We start from the raw sequence: 19,891 nt of genomic DNA, 5'->3' as shown, positions 1-19,891 counted from the left end.
GGGAGGGGAGCTGGAAGGTGCCCAGCGGCCCCCTTCTGGGTGAAAGCTCAAGCCCTTGTGAGGCTGGGAGGCCAGGGTGTCTGGTGGGCACGTCTTCCTCATTCTTTGGGGCTCCCCGACTGGATTGGAAAGCCCTCCAGGACCCTCTGAGGGATTCGAGGCCTGTTCTGGCCACAGCCTCATCACCATGTGCTGCTGTCCCTCAAATATTTGTCTCCACCAGACTAGCAGCTCCTTGGAGGAAAAGCCACGGGGTGAGCACCAAGGGGCTGCCTCGCGTGCTGGGTGAATGAATACAAGAACACGGGCCATCTGAGCCTTGGGGCTTTTCCATCTAAACAGAACTCACCGCCCCAAATACCGTATCTACCATCCAGCATTCTACATACAGAGTAAAAACTAGGCATTTTCTCTGGGCCTTCGTGTCACCACCTGTCAGATGAGAGGCTGGTTCCCCTGTTCTCTGTACCCCGTTCCTGCTCTAGTTCATCATCACAAGTCACCCGCGGGAGACTGGAGCTGGAGGACAGGGCCAGCTCCCAGCAACCAGGCAGACAGTTCCAGGAAAGGTTCACGGTCTACAAGTCTGGGGAGGGCACCAGCCTCCATCCTGGGCCCCACCTGCTGCCTGCTCCTCAAGGGAACCCTGGGGACATGAGGCCCTGGTCATAGGGTCATGGCTGTCTCTGGGCCAGGCCCTCATCTGTCCACCACACCGTGACGTTTACAAAGCCCTTTGCATGCGTCTGCTCATTTAGTTCCTCCAACAGACAAGAGGCTCAGAGAGAGAGACAGGCTGGGTCCAGGTCACACAGCAAGTCCGTGGACCATCCATTGACCCAGTGTTCTGCCCTGACACCACCACCCTGGGCCTGGCCAGCGGCGCAGCTGCCTCCTCCACAAAATGGGAAGGATGCAGGATCTGCAGTGCAAGCCCTGATCCTGCCCCCGAGCAACCCCGAGAAATGGGGGTGGTACCCTCTCAAGAATGTCTCTGAGCCACCATGAAAATCCAGCAGCATAAAAGATGCCCAAAGTGCAAAGCCAGGGCAACAGCCCCTGGAGCAGAAAGAGCACCGCGCAAGGGGCCCCAGAGCCGGGGCTCCAGTCCTGGCCTCTCCACCCACTGCCTCTGTGCTTGGCAGGCCTGGCTTTCCCCATCTGTCAAACTGAGGATAAGAATCCCACCCCGCCCGCCCCCTGCAGGCCAGCCGTGCACTTGCCAAACCTCCCCCCATCCCACCTGTGCGCAGCCCGCCTGCCGCCTGCAAGCATTGGCAGCAGCCAGGAGGGGTGGAGAGGCTGCCCCCTCTCTGCACATGGCCCAGCCTCACTCCCTGCCCCCAGAAGCTGGGCCTGGGCACAGAATATGCTCAGGCAGACGTGTGGACCCTCGGTGCATGCTCATGACTCATGCACATGCAGATGGGCACACGTGCATACAAACACACACGGCCCGTTTGCACACTCAGATGTGCACCACATACGAAACACAGACACACACAACATGGCACACATTGCAGCACATGGGCCACACACCCACACATGCACAGGTGGCTTCCGATGAGCTCACACAACTGCGGGCAAATATGCATATGTAGATTTTCCTGCCTCTCCTGTGACAGCCAGATGGTGGGATTCTCCCAGAGGGCTACCATTTAATGCTCTAATTAATTTTTTAAAATTCTAGGTACCCAGAGCCTGGGTTTGTTCCAAATGTCCCAGGGATGGCCCAGGCTGAAGCCAAGGATAGAAGCAGATCCTAGGGGCCAGGGGTACTATAGGCCGGGGAAGGGGGTGGCCTTTCGTTGTCCCCAGGAGAGGCTGCCCCTCACCTGCAGGGCTGGTATCCAGCCTAGCAAGAGGGATCTGGGCTCAAGGGTCATCTGCCCAGATGTGGTCCTGGTCCTGGTCCCAAGAGCAAGCACCCATGACCTGGGACAGGGAGAGACCCCTCAGAGCATCCCTGGCAGAGTGGCCCGGTCCTGACTGCCCATCTTGATCCTTGCAGAGGCCACTGGGGGCTCCTGTCAGACGGCACCGCGGGGGATGGTATTTACAGACTCCGGGGCTCACGTCTAGATCCAAACCCCCCTTCCGGAGCCCTACTGTGTGACTACACGGCACCGCAGGAGGAAACAATGCACAGAGCCAGCACAGCCTTCCATGCGAGATGCAGGAGGCAGGAAGATGATGGGCCAGCCCAGAGGGACTTGCATGCTTCCAGTGATGGGGAGCTCACTACATCTCCAGGTAGCCTGCTCTGACTGGACCAAAGCCCAGGCTCACCCCCATCTCCTGGTGAACCTGACCGTTCTCTGGACCACAGCCCTTGGCGGTTCAGGCTGGCAGGAACCACGCAGCACTCGCCCTTCAGGCCTTCCCTCTGCCTCTCCTGGGGGCACGTTCTTTGCGGCTGAGTGTTTGAGAAAACGCAGCAATAAATTTACCGCCTCACTTATGAGTAATTTGCTGTCAGGAGCTCAGCGTAAGCAGAGGGCTGAATTAACGAGGCTTAATTAACATTAATGTTGTGACAGATTTCAACCCGCGACGGGAAACTCCCCCACCCTCGCAGTCGGGCTCATGTGCGAGGTGAGAGGCCCAGGGAGAGTCAAGGCTGCCACGGACGTGACTGGGGGCGGCCTCTCTCCCAGGATTAGGAGGGATTTGGGATATGGGGGCTGGAGGTTTGCAGATCAACACAGGAAGCCTGGAGCCTCTGAAACACCAAGTCCAAAGGAGCTTTCAGGCTAAGCCCTTCGTCCCTGCCTGGCTCAGTGACAAACGCATGGGCCTCGGAGTGTGAGAGGCCAGGGTTCGCATCTGCCACTCACAGGCTGATGGGCCTTGGGTGTGTCACCCGACCTCTCTGTGCCTCACCATCCCCATCCGCAAAGGGACAGGACAAATCTCCCCTCATAGGGCTTCCAGGGGACCCCCGAGGTCATGCGTGGAGAGCAGAGGTGCCCAAGGTCTTCATGCCCCCCCTCATCATGAGCATGAGAGCAAACACCATCAAGTGATTACCAGGCACCGAGCTCATCTCACTGAATCCTCCTTGCAGTCTTTCGAAGAAGGAAGCACCAAAACCCCATTGTACAGATGCGGAAACCAAGGCACCCAGAGGGGAGCTGATTTGCCCAAGGTCACACAGAGAGTCAATGGGGGTGAGGGGACCCAGTCACCCGCTATGCTCACTGAGAGCCCCTAGAAGGATCCAAAGGGCCAAGGGGTTGGGGGGAAGGTCAGGGGGTGGAGGCCAGGCCGGGAGGCGGGGGGTGGGGGGGTCCACAGGGCCTGCCAGTCATGTTGATGGAATCGATCTATGAATAATGGGGAAGGGGAGATGTACCCCCTTTGGCAGTCGTGTCCCATCAGAGAGGCACCTGTTTCAACCACGAAGACTCTATTAAGCTGCAGCCCAGGGGCCCAGCCTGTGTCGGGCTCTGGGGAAGAGATAAATGCACTGGAAGGTACGTCCCCTGCTCTCAGGACCAGGTCGGGCTTCTAATCCCCTCAGCTTTCCCCCACCCAGCCCTGGCAGGGCACACTGTACTTTATCATTCACGACTGCCATGATTAACACTGGCAGGAGGGCACCTCTGACCAGAACCAACTTTATTTATTCTTGACTGCACCTGCAGCACGCAGAAGTTCCTGGGCCAGAGATCACACCTGAGCCACAGTAGTGACAAAAAGCCACAGCGGTGACAACAAGCCACAGCAGTGACAATGCCGAATCCTTAACTGCTAGGCCACCAGGGAACTCTATGAACAGAACTAACTTTATGGAGCAGCAGGAAAGAGGCCCGCCACCCAACTCCCTGCACACATCTTAGATCACCAAACAGGACAGGCCACGTCAATTAAGGACCTGGGACTCCTCCCGGAAGTACACCCGAGGGGACAGAAGAGGCTCTGGGCCCAGGTCCCCAGGGCTCACCTGAGGGGACCACCCAGTTGGAATCTTGGCGTCAGGGATGCGTCTGGGGACAGAGGAAGGAGGGGATGGCGTGTGGGGCAGGGTCAGATCTTCCTCCAGAGTGCGACCCCCCCTCAAGCTTGCCAAGCCCCCACATCCCCCAAGTCCTGGCCCAATGCCCTGCCCCCACTAGCCTGCCCCGACCTCCTGACCGAGACACCAGCCAGGTGACCTTGGGGAAGCCTCTCATTACCTCTACCCCATCTCTCTCCGCTGCAGGATGGGGGATAGAAACAGAACCTATCTTACGGGGCTAATGTGAGGATGGAGTGAGGTACCGCCTGGCACTGGGTAGCAGCTCAATAGATGTGGGCTATGATGACTGAGCACAGAGTTCCCGTCGTGGCACAGCAGAAACGAATCCAACTAGGAACCATGAGGTTGCAGGTTTGATCCCTGGCCTCGCTCACTGGGTTAAGGATCCGGCATTGCTGTGAGCTGTGGTATAGATCACAGACACAGCTCAGATCTGATGTTGCTGTGCCCGTGTGTAGGCCGGCCGCTGTAGCTCCGATTAGACCCCTAGCCTGGGAACCTCCATATGCTGCGAGTGTGGCCCTAAAAAGCAAAAAAAAAAAAAAAAGGTTACTGAGCACCCAGAGGTTAGTGGAGACCAGCTCTGTCAGGTGCCACTGAGGAGCCAGGGGGCTCAGCGGTTCTCTGATCTCTACAAGGCCGCTTTAAGGCAGCAGAATCAGCCAGAGGACTCTGGACAGCCCCTGTGACAGGTCTGGGACCCACAGGGCCTCTCAGGGCAGAATCAGAAAGAACTCTGTTTTTGGAAATAGAAAGAACTGTCATATAAAGTAGTGAGGTCTCCGTCCCAGAGGGTGTGCAAGCAAGAGATCCATCCATTTACTCAACAAGCATTCACTGGGCCCCTCCTCCATGCCGCGCCCTGTGTTGGGCACTGGGAGCTGAGAAAGAGCATGAGACCCCACCCTGTCCAGAGAAACCCATGCTCTAAAAAAGCAAGAGAGGCTGATGGGCCGAAACTGACCCCAGGGCCAGGCCTGCCCACCCCTGTACACGTGTCAGAGCCTGGAGAAAAAGCAAGAGGCCGTTTGCCATGGAGGGGGCTCGGGGAACACCAGGAGCAGCTCAGTGAATGGGCCTCTGGCCCTGCAGACATGAGGCCAAGCCCCACCTGCTCTCCTTGCCCTGGTCCACCTTGACCACAGAGCGGTGCCAGCCCCCAGAGCCCTCACCCACCCCAACACCCACTGGGCGGGGGGGGTGTCCTTGGAGGGAGGGCCTTGCTGGCAGCAGGGAGTGGAGGAGAGAGGGGGAGCTGTCTCTGCCTGGACAGGGGCAAGGACACGGCCAGTCCCAGGCAGGCAGGTGGCAGGCTCACGCCTTGCCCACTTCCCTGCCCCACAGCATCCACGATGCCTCCCCCCGAAAGGCCGTGCCTGGGGAGCTGGCTCCAAGGAGGCCCAGCAGCCAGACCACCAGCTGCTGCCCCCTCCCCATACAAACCCCGGCCACAAAGCACCCTCCCCCAGCTCTGCCCGCCTGCAGTGACAGCCTCTTGGCACCAGTTCTCCCCTTCCCTCCATCTGTCAGGAATCGGTGCAAACAGACTGTGAGAAGCACCCGAGGAAGGAGCGACGCTGGGGGGACCCTCCCCTCCCCTGGCCTCCCAGCATCCCGCCCCCCACTCCTCTCTGGGCCTTCCCTTCCCTTCTGTCCGTCCCCATCTTTCCCTACTGATGAAAACACTGGGAAAGTGCGGGTGGGGAGGGGCAGAGGACCAGCCAGTGACCCCCACTTCCTAGGAACTGCCCCGCACCAAGACCCCAGCACAGCCACCCACCCATCAGTCCTCCTTTCTCCCCGTCCAGTAGGGTCAGAATCCCGTGGGACGGAGGGCTCCATGTCCCCATGTGTACAACTGGTCCAGCAAATCCTGCTGAGCCCACCTCCCAAGGGATTCTAGGAGCCCCAAGGCGATGCGTGGAAAAGGCTCTGGAAACCATCACGCCTCGTACAAGGCCCATAGCCTGTGTCCCCAGCTTCTTCCGATTTCCTGGGAGTCATGAGGCCAGAAGGGGACATGAACAGACAGAAAGATGCCTCAAAGAACAGAAAGGGCAGTAGCGACCCAGGGCACAGCCCGCGAGGCGAGGCTCTTTGCCGTCTTGCTGTGAGGGGAGCAGGCAGAGCTGGGGACGCCGAGGCCCAGAGGCAGCTGTCACATAGCCGTGTCAGAGGCAGGGCCGGAGCATAGGCCAGGCTTCCCGGCCCTGTCCACCCTGGCACCCCAACCAGGATGCTCAGCCCCCAGCTCCCGCAGACCTTCCAAGGGGCTCGCTGCCTCCCTGCATTTTCCCAAAGTGTGGGGAAGAAACCAGCTTTGTCCTTTCTAGAGTGAGCTGGCAGCAGAACCCACAAGTAGTGGGGAAGCCCTGGGGGAGCCGTGGCTGGGGTTGGCAGGGTGCAGGCAGACGGGCCAAGTACCCTGTTGGACACGGGACTTTTGATTTTAAAACTCAGCCAGTTCCAAACAACCCAGGACGAGCAGGGCACCCTGCGTGGAAGCAGGCACTCGGGAATGCCAAAGTGCTGGCAAACGCGGGGGTGGGCCTTTTCACAGAATAGAAAGCAAAACCCCTGTCCTTGACCCTGGCAAAGCTTGCCGCGAGGCTCCAGAGGCCCCAGGGGAGAGGAAGTTCCCGTCTAGCTGCCACCGCGGGGGCCTGTGGAGCCACATCTGACCCCGACCGCAGCATAGACGTGCCCAAGAAAAAGGGGAACGGGAGTTGGGTCCTCCGCCCCTTTCACAGCCAAGGAAGTCTGTGGTTCAGAGACGCCAACTGCCCAAGGTCACCTATCCAGTCAGGCAGCCAAGGCCGGCTCTTCAGTGAATGCTGGAGCTCAGACTCAGGCTCTAGTCCACACCAGGCACCTCGGGGGTGGGGAGGCCTCGCAGAAACACCCCTGCCAGGCAGGTCTGTGGGGCAGGAGAGTACAGCGGCAGGAGCAGAAACACAGCATGGTGCGGGCGGCGGGGGGCCTATGAAGAGCCAGGGAGGCCCACCCACTCGCCCTCCCCTCCCCTCCTCCACAGCCCTGGCCAGGTCCCCCCTGACCCATCATCCCCTTGAGACCCATGGCCTGGCATCAACCGCAGACTTTCTTTTCTGCTTTTCAGGGCTGCACCTGCAGCATATGGCAGTTCCCAGGCTAGGGGTTGAATTGGAGCTGCAGCTGCCATCCTACACCACAGCCACAGCAACTAGGGACCCGAGCCCCATCTGCGACCTACACCACAGCTTATGGCAACGCAGGATCCCTAACCCACTGAGCGAGGCCAGGGATCGAACCTGCATCCTCACGGACACTATGTCAGATGCTTAACCCACTGAGACACAACAGGAACTCCCTGAACTGCAGGCTCTTAATCAGACCATCTTGGGGCAGCCTGGCAAGGATGGAGCTGAAGGGAAAGAGCCAGGGTGGGAGGGCTCCCTGCAGATGGAGACTCTTGAGGCAAAGGGGGAGGGACAAGCAGAGGAAGCGGCTTCCAGGCGGAGGGACCCACGTGTGAGGGTGTGATGACGCCCCTGTGACCTTGCTCTCGTGTGGGGTGTGGCTGGAGCACAGAGCTGTGGGGTTTGCCGGACAAATGGGTGGGGAGGTCCAGGGCTGGAGAGATGCCAACATGACAGATCTTGAGTGGCCCCGAATGCCAGCAAGCAGACTATCCTGTGAGTGGCGGATGTCCCTGTGGGACACTGAGCAAGGGCAGGACAAAGCCCTGCGTGTCCGAGAGCCCTGCACTTGGCTGCAGAGTGGAGAAGAGACACGACGAAGAGAAGAGAAGCGAGATCGGTGCCACCGCCATGGTCCAGGAGGGCTCCAGCAGGACGGGGACAGGGTAGGATCAGGCCTTGGTGGCCGTAAGAGGGAAGGGAGGCGGGGGCTGTGACGACTCCCAGGCTCCTAACCAAGACCCGGGCGATGTCTACATTGTGAACTGGTCTCGGGGGCACTAGAGATCCACGCACAGCCCCCCAGTGCCCATGTGCCAGGCTGCAGGTCACCACAGGGTCTCGGCACTGTCGCTCTGTTGACCAGGAAACAAGCCGTCTGCAGAGGTGTCACCTTTACCGCTGGGAGCGACACATCTGTCTTCAGCCCCCACTTCCCCGGGAGGTAGGTCGCAGTTAGGGGGGACAGCCAGTGTTCATGGAGCCCAAGGGCGTGCAGGCCATCAGGCCCTAAGAAGCAGCAGCTGGAGAGGAGACCGGCCTTCCCCGAGGCCACACAGCATGACAGCTGTCTCAGGCCAGGAAGGGATGCTGAGCAGGCTTGAGGTGAACGTAGGGGGCAGTGTATGTCAGCAGGGACCCCAGAAACAGAGCTGGGACCAGGATGGAGCCGCAGAGCTCTAGGAGGCAAATTCGAAATTGAAAAGGAAGACAGATTTTCTAACAGGAAGAGGGTTGTCCAGCGACAGAATAAGCTATCAGGTTGGCTAGTGAGCTCCCCGTCCCTGGAGGTATTTGAGCAGATCCCCTCCCTCTCCGGCCCCTGGGGCCACTGAGCGAATTCCTGCATTGGGATGGAGCTGGGGAGCCTGCTTTGGCCAAATAAGGGTGCTGCCAGCTCGAGGAGTCACTGCTCACTCATTCATTCACTCGGCATACGTTCTCCAAGGTCTGCTCTGTGCCAGGCTGGGGACACTGGGCAAAAGGGGCCAGTGGAACAGAACAAGAGACACCTCCTCTCTCAATTTTCCCACCTCCATCCCAGGGGATGTGGTCAAAGCCGGCCAGTGGGCAGCGGATGGAGGCTCTGGCCGCCCATGCTCCATGTCACAGGTCTGCACCTCCCCTCTAAGGCACCAAGCTCCCCGATCTTCCTGGGCACATCTGGGGCACAGGGTCAAGGGCTGGGCAGTGTCAGGCACAATGCAACCTCCTCCTGCACCCCCCCACCCCGGAGGTCCCCAAGGCTCTGGGCTCATTTCCTAATGAGATCCTGGAAGGACGCTTTCTAATTAAATCAGGACAGCAAGTTATGGCCTGGGGCCGCAGGGAAGAAGCGGGAGACAAAGGAGACTTCTGGGGGGCTCCCTAAGCCCTCCCAGTCTACCCAGCAGTGCAGCAGCCCTGCACGGGAGGGGATCCCCAAAGGACAGATGGGAGATGGAGGTTCCAAGAAAGAAGTCAAAATAAGCCTAGCAAATCCTGAATGGAGCTCTGATCCCGAAGCACCACACTCAGCACTTTTCAGAAATTAAATCACAGAACCGTAAAACCACCTAGTGGGTTAGGCGTTGATGGCTCCATCTTACAGAGGAGACAAGTGTCACTTGCCTAGGGTCCCATAGTTAGGAAGGGGTTAAGTGTGGACTTGACCCCAGGCAGCTTGCTTAGAGGCCCTGCTGTTATCTGTGTCATGATGGATCCTCTTACGGAAGAGGATGTAGATGAGCATGTAGAAGCGGTCAGAGGGAGGGGACCTCAGAGGTAGGGGACCGGGGCAGGGGTTGGGGCTCCCTCCTGGCCACACAGTGAGCAGGCTTTGGAGTCAGGCCTGGACAGGGGTCAGGGAACCTGAATTTCAGAAGCTGTCCAAAGTGACTCAAACTCCTTTTTTCAGTTTCTTAAAAATTTTAAAGCCATCTTGTTTTGTGTCCACTTCTTAAAATTAAAGTATAGTTGATTTACAGTGTTGTGTCAATTTCTGCTGTCCAGCAGCGGGACCTAGTCATTCATACACACACATTCTTTTCCTCGTGACTCAAACTCCTGATCTTCCAGTCCTCACTCGTTCCCAGTGTAGAAGGGGAGGCGGAGGCCCAGGGAGAGGCAGAGATTTGCCCAGGTCATTCAGCCAGTTGGTGACAAGGTGAGTCTACCCGGTTCCTGGTGTGGCAGGGCTGAGACTGGCTCTCACAGGGTTCGGTTGGCCAACAGCGATGCTACAGAATTTGCAAGTGTGGGAGAGGCCAGAGGCCAGAGGGAGGGCGGGCGGGGGTCTGGGAGAAGGGGTGGCAGTGACAAAAGTGGCTCCGACCACATGGCTGGCAGACCTCTGTGCCCTGGTGCCACCCAAGTCCTGGCGTAGCAAGGACCGACTGGCTCCATGGGACCCAGTGAGGCTTCAGATGCTGGACCCTGGCCAGGAATTGCTCGTCACCTGCACGCACAAAGCAGGAGTCTGGGTTCAGGTTCAAGGCCTTCAACTAGGCCAGAGAAAGACTGCAGTGGAAAGTCTGGGTGACAGTGGGAGGCCACTCGTGTCCCTTGTCCCTACATCCCCAAAAAACAAGCAGCTGGGCAGATGGGGGAAAGGGATGGGGGGAGACACTAGGGCGTCACATGCACAACAGATAGAAAGCCTGTGGTTCCAGGTATTAAAGAATCAGCCTGCTCAGACTCAGCAAAAAAATAAACAAACAGGCGGAAACCCCTGAGTGGATGTAGGTTCTGCTAATAAACAGTTGGTTCCGGCTTTGCAATTAGGTTTAGCCACATCCCCTGTGCGAGGGCTGGATTTCACAGTTCCCGCTCCCTGCTCTGGGCCTCCTGGGCCTCAGAGAACAGGGGCAGCTCTTTGGACCCCCAAACCTGGGGCCTGGCCATGGCAGGGCTCCTGTGAAGTCCCTTTTTCTCAGAGGAAAACAAAAGAATCCCAGAGAACCGGGGCTGAGAGGGTCTGGGGACGGCCCACTCCCAATGAGCCAAGACCCACGGGGGCAGGGACCCGCCATGGCCACCTGGCAAGGTAGGCACAGGGATGGAGCTGAGGTGGGCCTGGTCTCTGGGCCACAGCATGCATATGAACCTCAGCCCTTGGGGTGGGGGGTGGGGGGTGCAGAGAGTGGGCTGCAGGCTGAGGCTTGTGGGGGAGAAGCCGCCGTGGCAGGGGGCAGGCTGGGAACAGAGCTGGCTGGCACCTCTCCAGCTATAAATAATTCCCCGCCACAAACAGCCCAGTGGGGGAGCTTTGGCTGTGGCTTCATTGGGCCGCCTTGGCCAGTGTGGAAGAGCGTCACCTGTCCCTGCAGCCTCTGTGCTTCCGGAACAGTCACCTCCCTCCCAGTGCACACCCCCTCTGAGTGTGCACGCCTGCCCGTGCATAGGCGCGTGTGCTGTTGCATATGGCTGAGAGACGGCTCTCAGGGTGACGGGGGCAGCAGATGGCAGCTTGGGGTCCAGGATGCAGAGAGGGAGGGAGGGAGGCGCGCTGGCCTGAATATCCCTGGATTCACGCCACCAGGAAAGCCCACCCTTGGCCTCCAGCTATTCACTCCAGTGGCTGAACCTCGGCCGCCGGGCCCTTCCTGCCTCTCATCAGCTGCCAAAGCTCTGATGTTAAACTCGACCCATGGGTGAACCAAGGCCCTTCCTAGATAACTAACTCTGCCAGGCCCGGCTGGTTAACCAGCTCTCCTTGGTTCTCTCTGCTTAACCAGCTCCCTCAGGCCCCCCAGGAAGCAGCCACTCTGGGGTCCCCAGTGCAGATGGCAGCGGAATGAGATAATTCCTAAGGTCCCTCGCAGCCCGAGCCGCTGCTGTTCTCCCGGGCAGCCCCGTCCTCCCAACTGGCCAGCTGACCTACATCTCTCCTGCTGCTATTTCAGCAGCTGCCCTCGTGCTGTGTCCTTGGTGGAGGAGGAGGAAATCTGCTGACAGCCCCTTCTCCGGGGCTGTTCCCTGTTCAGGGATCCTGGGCTCGGGAAGGGGAAAGGGGCCGCTCATTTTCAGGGCCAGGTTCTGGGCAGAACGCTTGACAGCAGCCTGCACACCACCGAGGGGTGGGCTCATTATCCTCAGTTCAGAGACCAAGGATCTAAAGCTCAGAGCGTAAGGTCCACACCAGGGACCCCAGCTAGTGGGTCCCAGGGCTGGTAGCCCGACTCCATTTTTCTCCATCACGCCACTGCATCCAACCCAATCACAGGCCCAGATAGTAAGAAGGCAGAAACGAAAACAGTCCACGGAACCTGGGCCTCAGGGCTGAGTTCTGGAAGTGGACCCTGAAAAGTCCAGCTACCCTCCATCGGCCCGCCCGGAATCCATCTACAAAACCAGCCACGCTCCCACCAACCCTCACCAGGGGTTACAGGGCTTGGGGGCCACAGGTCCTTCTCCCCCAGGCCAGGACTGGCCCTGAGCCCAGCTCCAGGAAGAAGACATCTGCTTCAAGTGCTGGCTGCAGTGCAGGTGGAGCAAGGACCAATGGGGAAGGGGAAATGAAATTCAGAGAGGGACAGCCACTCACCCAAGGCCACACAGCAAGTTAGGGGCAGGCAGAGGCAGAACAATTTTTTTTTTTTTTAAATCTTTTTAGGGCCGCACCCATGGCATGTGGAGGTTCCTAGGCTAGGGGTTGAATCAGAGCTCCGGCTGCTGGCCTACACCACAGCCACAGCCATGCCAGATCAGAGCCGTGTCTGCCGACCTACACCACAGCCAGGCATGCGGGTAAGTAGCCAATATCTGTTATTAGGAATTCATTTTGGACTTTACTATTTATTTTGGAATCCCTTGCGCTCACTCAGCACAAGGTAGGCAGAGCAGACGATGTGGAGAAGGACCTGAGACGGGGACGTGTTGTGGGAGCTCGGGGGTGGGGGTGGGGGGGGGGCGCAGAGGACACAAACTCAGGGGAAGGCCTCCCGGGGGAGGCAGCGTCTCCACCAGGCCTTCAATGACTAGGTGATCCAGGTGTGTGGGCATCTGCAGGGCAGGTGTTACAATGCTGCCTGGCCCCCGGGGCCCCAGGGCTGCCCACTGGGCCCACACCCTCCCCTAGGCCCAGGCTGGCTTCCTGGTGGTGCCTCTGGCTTGGGGGGTCTGACCACTGACCTTGGGCCAGGAGACTTCCACACGGTTACAGCCCTGGAGGGAAGGTCCACACACTCCCTCTGGGCCTCCCTCCCCTCACTGTCCCTCCTGGGGGCATCTCTCCGGCTTCACCCTGCTGCTATTTCCCTCAGGAGGGAAAACTGTCCCATCAGCTGCCTGCAGACAACTGAGAAGACTCGCCAACCAGCCCTGAGGCCACTGCACTCGGAACCCCCAGTGGGCCTGAGAAAGCCCAGGGGTTTCCCGGAGGGGAACTCGGTCGGTCGGGGGGAGCCTGTGGGGAGGAGCGCGGGCTTGAGCAAGCACTCCTGAGGCCAGCCAAGGGGACAATGACCTGGGCCCAGGGGAGAGAGAAGCTTGGGCCTGCCGGGCACAGCCACGGGGGCCCCAGGACTTCCTCCTCTTCCCAGACAGAGACAGGCTGGAAACCAGCCTTGGGACAAGCACATGGCCTGAGGGAAGGCTTCTTGGGCCCTTCCCAGGGCCCCAGGCCACCCATGCAAGGAGACCAGCCAGGCCTGTTTGACTGCTGTCTTCCTCAGGCCCTCGCTGAGTCCCTTTCTCCATTCCCAGGTCCACCTCAGGGCCACCTCCACTGGGGCTGGGCAACCCTCTGCCTGAAGGAGGCCTGGCTGTGGGAGCCTTCGGACCCTGGCTAAGCCCATGGGAGCAGGAGATACAGGAAGGGGGTGTGTGTGGCACAGCAGGTATCTAGAGCCCTCAGTGAAACCGCTCCAAGAACGGTGGTATCCATTGCCACTCATTGAACACTGATGGCTTACCAGGCACATCATCTCACTTAATCCTTGCAACATCTCTGGGAGGGAGAGAGAATTATCACCTCCAAGGTCATTCGGCCAGAGGTCACAGCTGGGATCGAAAACCAGGAGTGTCTGATTTGGGGCCACATTGAGTTATAATTCCAACACAGGCCTCTCAGTCCCCTCTCTCAGCTCCGGTATCAGCCTTGGTGACACAGGGTAGCAGGGAGGACTTCCTGGAGGAGGTGGTACCTGCACTGAATACTCTACGATGACAAAGAGAAGGCAGCCAGGTAGGGGAGCAGAAAGAGTGTTCCAGACAGAACGGCATGTGCAAAGGCCTAGCAGTGAGAAGCAGTGGGAGGATCAGAACGTGCCAGAAGGTTGGTGTCACGGAAGAGCAGGAAGTGGCTGGAGGACGGGACAGCAGAGGCTGGTTCCAGAGGGCCCAGTACAAAGAAGTCTAGGCTGACCCTATCCTATGGATGGATATATGGAAGCTTCCGGAGGATTCTGAACGGCGCAGGTGGCTGGTCAGATGACTCCCCCCTCAAAAAGGAGGCAAAGCTGGGCCTGGGGTCAGAGGTGGGAACGGGGCCAAGGCTGGGTGCACACCGAAGACCAGAAGCGGCCCGCAGCCCCGGCTGGGAGCTGGGGCTGACCTTTAATTATTTACAAGGCCACCTCCCAGCAGGCCTCAGCACTCCTGCAGCCTGGCCTTGCCCAGCTAATGAACTTGGCCATGGGAGACCTCAGTGCGGCCACTCTTTTATTAAACCCAGCATGGAGGGGTGAGGGGGGCTGGGAGGACAGGACAACCTAAAAAAGCCTGAGCACAAAACCGGTCCGCCTGTCTATGCAGCCCATCCACAAAGAGAAACACAGAGTTCTTCCCAGAGCGGGAAGGGGTGGGATGGGGTCGGGGACGGATGTCCCCGCGAGAGGGGGCAAGAGAGGCCTGGGAGCCCCTGTCCAAGGTCACCAGCCAGTGCTTGATGCAGCACATGTTCCGTAATTGGGTGCCCGTGTTCACACCCCAGCAGTTTCACTTAAAAATCCTACCCGCTTGGGCTGGGCACTTCAGCCCCCTGGGCCTTGGCAAAATGGGTCGATGCAGGTTCTTTGTGGAGCCGGCCCATGTCGCAGATTCAAGGAACACAAGGCGAGGCGTGTGCAATCTCAGCACACCTCCTGGTCCACAGCGAGTGCTCAGTAAGTGCTCATTGTTGTCGCTGGTCCCTCCCTGGGAGCAAAGGGCTGGCCGGAGACCAGAAGCCCTGTCTCTGCCCCCAGACACTAAGGAGCAACAGGAAACCGAGGCCAAAGCGCCCGCTGGCCTACGTGACCCAGGTGCCGCAAGGAACCCCAGCCCTTCCCCTGGCTGTGCCGCCCCTGGGCTTCCTGGGGCCTGGCCCTCTGGCTTCCAGCCCCTTCCTCCACTTTGAAGGCCCTTTGAGCTGGGAACTGACACCCCATGAGTCTTTCCCTTCCCATCCTGCCAGCTTTATCCATGTCTCCAGACAGCCAAGTTCCAGCCACTGTGGGTTCGAATCAGCACTTACAAGGCCTCGGTTTGAGTTTCAGCTCCACCCCTGAGGAACTGTGTGACTCTGGGGGAGTCAGTCCACCTGTCTGAACCCCAGTTCCTTCTCTATAACATGGGGGCCACGTCGCCTATTTTTCCTTAGCATTTTTTTTTTGGGAAAGCATTTGCATTTTACTTTATTTTTTATTTATGTTCATTTCAGGGCTGCACCCTGCATACGGAAGTTCCCAGACTAGGGGTGGAATCAAAGCTGCAGCCGCCGGCCTACGCCACACTCACAGCAACGTGGGATCCAAGCCACATCTGCAAGCTACACCACAGCTTGTGGCAACACCAGATCCTTAACCCACTGAGCGAGGCCAGGGATTGAACCCACGTCCTCAGGGAGATAAGGTCAGGTCCTTAACCTGCTGAGGCACAACGGAAACTCCCACATCAAAGAGTTTTAATGGTAAACCCCGAAAGCATGGCAGTAGTTACTGTCTTCCAAGGCCCAGCGTGGCTGTCTCTCCCTCCAAGAAGCCTTCCTTGGCTTCCTCCGCATATAAGCTCCCTCCTCTGAACCTCCATCAGCTCTCAGAACTCATGGTGTACATTCTGGCCCCTTTGACGGCTTGAACTCATTTTGCCCCATACAGGCTTCATGTACAAATTGCAACTCCCATTTTACGGGCCGAGAGGTGCAGAGGCGGGGTGACTCACGCCCTCTCCTCGGGTGGGATGGTCCGAGGGGTCCAACATAAGGCAGGGAGGCTGCTTGAGGATGGACGAAATGCACTTTAGGCAGATGGCCTGGAGTGGAGGGAACGCCCCAGATGGGGAAGGAAGGGGTGAGGAAAGACCATTTTCCAACCCCAGGCCCCACAAAGCCACCCAAAGCTCCCACCCCTTTCTCCAAGCTTTCTCTGTGGTTCCTGGGGTGGGGAGTGGGGGGTCCCTTTCCAAAGACCTTGGTGATGTGAACACTCACCTATGCCCTTCTCTTCACCAGCCCCAGATGAAGACGTGCTACGTATCTAAGCTACTAGTGGAGGCACAGCTGCCCCCGTTTGGCAGATGAGGAAACAAACTCCGAAAAATCCAACATGTGGGACCAATGCTTCATACCAACGGCAAAGCTCTTCCCACTGCAAGCTCTCAGCATTTGCTGCTTTTGGTCACTAACTCTCTGCCTATGACTCCAGCCCACCCATCTGAGAACGAAAGCAGAAGCTCAGAGCGGCCAGCCATCAGCTCCTTCACTCGTCCGTCTGGCCCAGAGCCTCACGTGGAGATGAAAAGCATCTGGACCACCTTCCGGGGTCCTTCTGCATCACACTCCCCACCACAGCCAACAGTGCCCCTGAGCCAGGAGGCTGGCGGACATCCTGCTGTGTGACCTTGGGCAAATCACTCAACTTCTCCGAGCCAGCGTCCTTATCTACCAACAGGGGCGACAGGAAACACTTCTGCTCTTCGTAGCCACCCACTGTAATACACAGCCAGGGAGAGAAGGTAAAACCAGCCCAGAAATGCACAGTTTCCATTTCCCTGCCTCGTCCTCAGTACGCCTACTGTAAGGGAACCACAGAAAAACAACTCCCAGCAAAGAGACTCACTACCGTATTTACTCTGGTCCAGCCACTTTCGTAATTTCAGTAGTACTGGGAAATGGTCAGGGTCTTAAGGAGGCTAAGAAGTCTAGAGTCAGATGCTTAAATTTGAGCTCCTACTTAGCAGCTCAATAGCTGGGGGGCAAGGAAAAATCTCTCGGCGCCTCAGTTTTTTTCGTCCATAAAACAGGAATGTTCTGAAGGTTGACAGAGGTTATATAAGGTAAGCACTTGGCGAATGGTTGGCACCCAGTGGTTTATAACAGTCCGCTCATGTTAGTCCCATTGTTCTCAGTCACATTGGTAGACCAGGTCCTCAAAACCAGGGCAGGAATCCTTGGCACACGTGGTCCCAAGAGGAAATTGAGACAGGAGGGAAAAATGTACCCAAGTCACAGAACCAAATCTGGGGTGGGTCTGAGAAGGAACTTGGAGGCTGACTGGCAAATCCAGGAAAAAAAAAAAAGCAAAACTAGGACTCAACAGACAATGCCTGTCCAGGTGTCCCTCTTCCGCTCTTGCCACTGTGTGGAGCTGTGGGTCTGTCCACCTGTTGTCCTCCTCCCACGACAGGGGCTCCCTGACCTGTCCGATGGACCTGTTCTCCCAAGTGTCCTAGTGCCTGGAATACAGCAGGGATCCAGTAACCCTGAATGAATGACTACGTTAATGTTTATATAGAGTCCTGTTTTTCTGTTGCTGGAACTATACTCCTGCCATTGTGGCAACTGCCTGCTGACTCAGTTCAGATCCCTCAGACATGCAACGCCGAGCCCCAAGACTTCCAAAGCGGTCGCGCTCCGGGGCACAAACACCCCACTCAGCAAAGGCGGCCTGCCCACCTGCACATGGGAGGGTGGGGGGTGGTCACACGTGGCCTCAAGATCCTCGTGCTCCCTTCCAGGAAACAAACTATTTCTCCTGGCCCCCTCCTTCCTGCTCTGCCCCATGACTCACGCCGAGCCGGGCGGACCTGAGAGTGCAGTCAGCCAACAGCACTGGCACAAGGGAGGTCTTCACGGTGACTCGGCAGAAAAGCCGCGGGCGCTGGAAGCTACTACCCAGGGGATGCACGGAGGTGTGGCCTAGGCGGGGCCAGGGCAGGGCCCTTACGCCAAGGGTGCCAGAATACTGCACACCCGTCCTCTCCACGATTGGCTGCTCCAACCACAGAGACCTATGGGGTGGTCCTCGCCCAGCCAATCAGGGGCCCCGGGGAGCCCATTCATTCACAAACCCAGCAGGAAAAGGAGCAAAGCTAGGCCCAGAGTTTGGTGAAACTTTGAAACACAAGCGCGTTCGCTGGGACCAAGGCAGGAGTCGGTAGGGCCCGATCGCAGAAAGCTAGACTCAGGGACTGTCGCGTCGCTGCCCACGGTTTCAGCGCAGCAACCCGGGCGTAGCGCGCTCTCTTCCTGGGCCACATTGTGCCGACTGCCGGCTGCCCAAATCCCGCCCGGTCCCGAAGGGCCAACCAGCCCGGAAGGAGGCGGCTCCCAGGCGGGTTCCTGGCTGCGGGCTGGGCAGTAAAGGTCCACGCAGGTGGTCCGGCGGCAGCTGCAGCCACTTGGGAGCTGAGCAAGGGGCCCCTCGCCGCACCGTTCCCTCCCTCCCTGGCCGGCCACTTACGGCAGTCATCCTCATCGCTGTTGTCAGAGCAGTCATCGTCCTCGTCGCATCTCCACAAGGAGGGGATGCAGCGCTCGTTCCGGCACCGGAACTGGTTCTCTTCGCACTCCTTGGCAGGCCCTGCGCGGGGGAGAGGAGGAGGTGTGAGCCGGTTCCCCGGAGCAAGCTGTGCTGGCCGCGTGGAGGAGGGGTCTACTGTCTTGAAGGAAAGGGGGAGATGCTAGAGCCAAAGACCCAGGGACTCGCGCACCCTCGATCCGGAAGGATTGAAGGCAGGATGATAAGGGTTCCTGGGATGGCGGGCTGCTCCTTGGCACGACGAAGCCAGGTACAAACAGCTGGTGTCACACAACTTAGGTACACTCCCCATTCAGAACATTCACCCGCACGCATAGCCTATAGTGAGAGATCCAGGCCGGCACAACCCACAGGGAGCCCGCGAAAACGCCGCGACAGGCGCACTGGGCGCTGCTGGCACATCCCCCTCGCACGCAGTCCCTCTTTCTCTCAAACGCGCAGGGGTCGCCGGAAACGCATTGTCAGGCGGATAAGTCGCTGGGCTCCGCTCATTGCCTCCGCGGAGCGCGCGTGTCAAATAAACCCCAAAGGCGATAATCACACAGCCCACACGAAGCCATCCGTGACCACCCCCCGCAAAGTTCCTGGCCCCCGCTGAGCCCATCCCCCAAGAGCAGGTGCCGGAGGGCAGAGCCCACCACACAGGGAGCCGCGAGGGCGGGGTCGAGGGCAAAATGAGGGACAGCTGGGTCCCGAGGAGCTAATATCCCACCCGGGCGCCCCCCTGCCAGGCCCGAGATCAGGAGCCCCTGCGCAACCCGCTCCCCCGGGCCGCCGGGCCGCGCTTTGTTGGCGACTCCGGCGGCGCAGAGCCGGGCCCGGGACCGGCCGCACGCACCTTGGCCGCTGCGCAGTGGATCCGTCGCCGCCGAGAGATGCTGGAGCCGCAGCAACAGCAGCAACAGCAGCGCCAGCGGCCGGAGCGCGCCCGGCTCCGGGAGGCCCATAGCGGGCCCCGGGCTCCGGCCGCCGCGCCCCGCGCACCCCGTGCCGCCGCCGCCGCCGCCGCCGCTCCTCAGCCTGCCGAGTCTTTGCCACGGCGCCGGGGCTGCAGCTGCCCCAGCCGCCGCCGCCGCCGCTGCCGCCCGCCCCGGCTCCTCGGCTGCATTTCAAGCAGGTTCCGTGACGCTCGGCGGCGGGGCGGGCTCAGGCTGGGCGCGCGGCCCCGGCCCTGGGCCGCCGCCGCCGCCGCCGGCGCGCGCGCCCCCTCCTGCTGCCGCCTCCGCCCCACGCTCCTCCTGCTGACGCCGTCTCTCCCTCCTCCCTCGTGCCCTTGGTCCACTCCCCCCTCAGCCGGCGCTTGGTGACCCTGCTCTGGGGTCGCCGCGTGCTGGGGGCTGCAGACGCCTGGATGAGCCAGGCGAGGCCTCTGCCCCTAGAGGGAGCGGACGGCCCAAGGGAAGCCGCACAGGCTGCCTGGAGGAGGCGACAGGCAAAGAGGAAGCTGAAGGATGTCTAAGAGCGAAGCTGGGCAG

General features: G+C 59.4%; 1 protein-coding gene across 28 annotated transcripts in view; it reads right to left on the bottom strand.

Annotated features, from left to right (window-relative positions):
- The window catches only part of LRP8 (LDL receptor related protein 8), an 81,758-nt gene extending 62,259 nt beyond the window's left edge, over positions 1 to 19,499 (bottom strand). For 27 of the 28 annotated variants that reach the window (XM_021093230.2, XM_084958069.1, XM_021093232.2 and 24 more), the window contains exons 1-2: positions 19,255 to 19,499; positions 18,339 to 18,458 (exon numbers count right to left, since the gene is read on the bottom strand). In XM_021093230.2, the coding sequence (XP_020948889.2) occupies positions 18,339 to 18,458; positions 19,255 to 19,363 (229 nt within the window). In that variant the 5' untranslated portion in view covers positions 19,364 to 19,499. 28 annotated transcript variants of the gene reach the window in all.
- Positions 19,500 to 19,891: the final 392 nt, after the last annotated feature.

This window comes from Sus scrofa, chromosome 6 (assembly GCF_054392235.1).
Source record: "Sus scrofa isolate SSC_HxYL_T2T_F1_AM1 chromosome 6, Sscrofa_HxYL_maternal_Yorkshire_Landrace_v2.0, whole genome shotgun sequence".
Classification (NCBI taxonomy): Eukaryota; Metazoa; Chordata; class Mammalia; order Artiodactyla; family Suidae; genus Sus; species Sus scrofa.
Note: the sequence above shows the minus strand (reverse complement) of the source record. Positions and strands in the feature narration are given on the sequence as shown.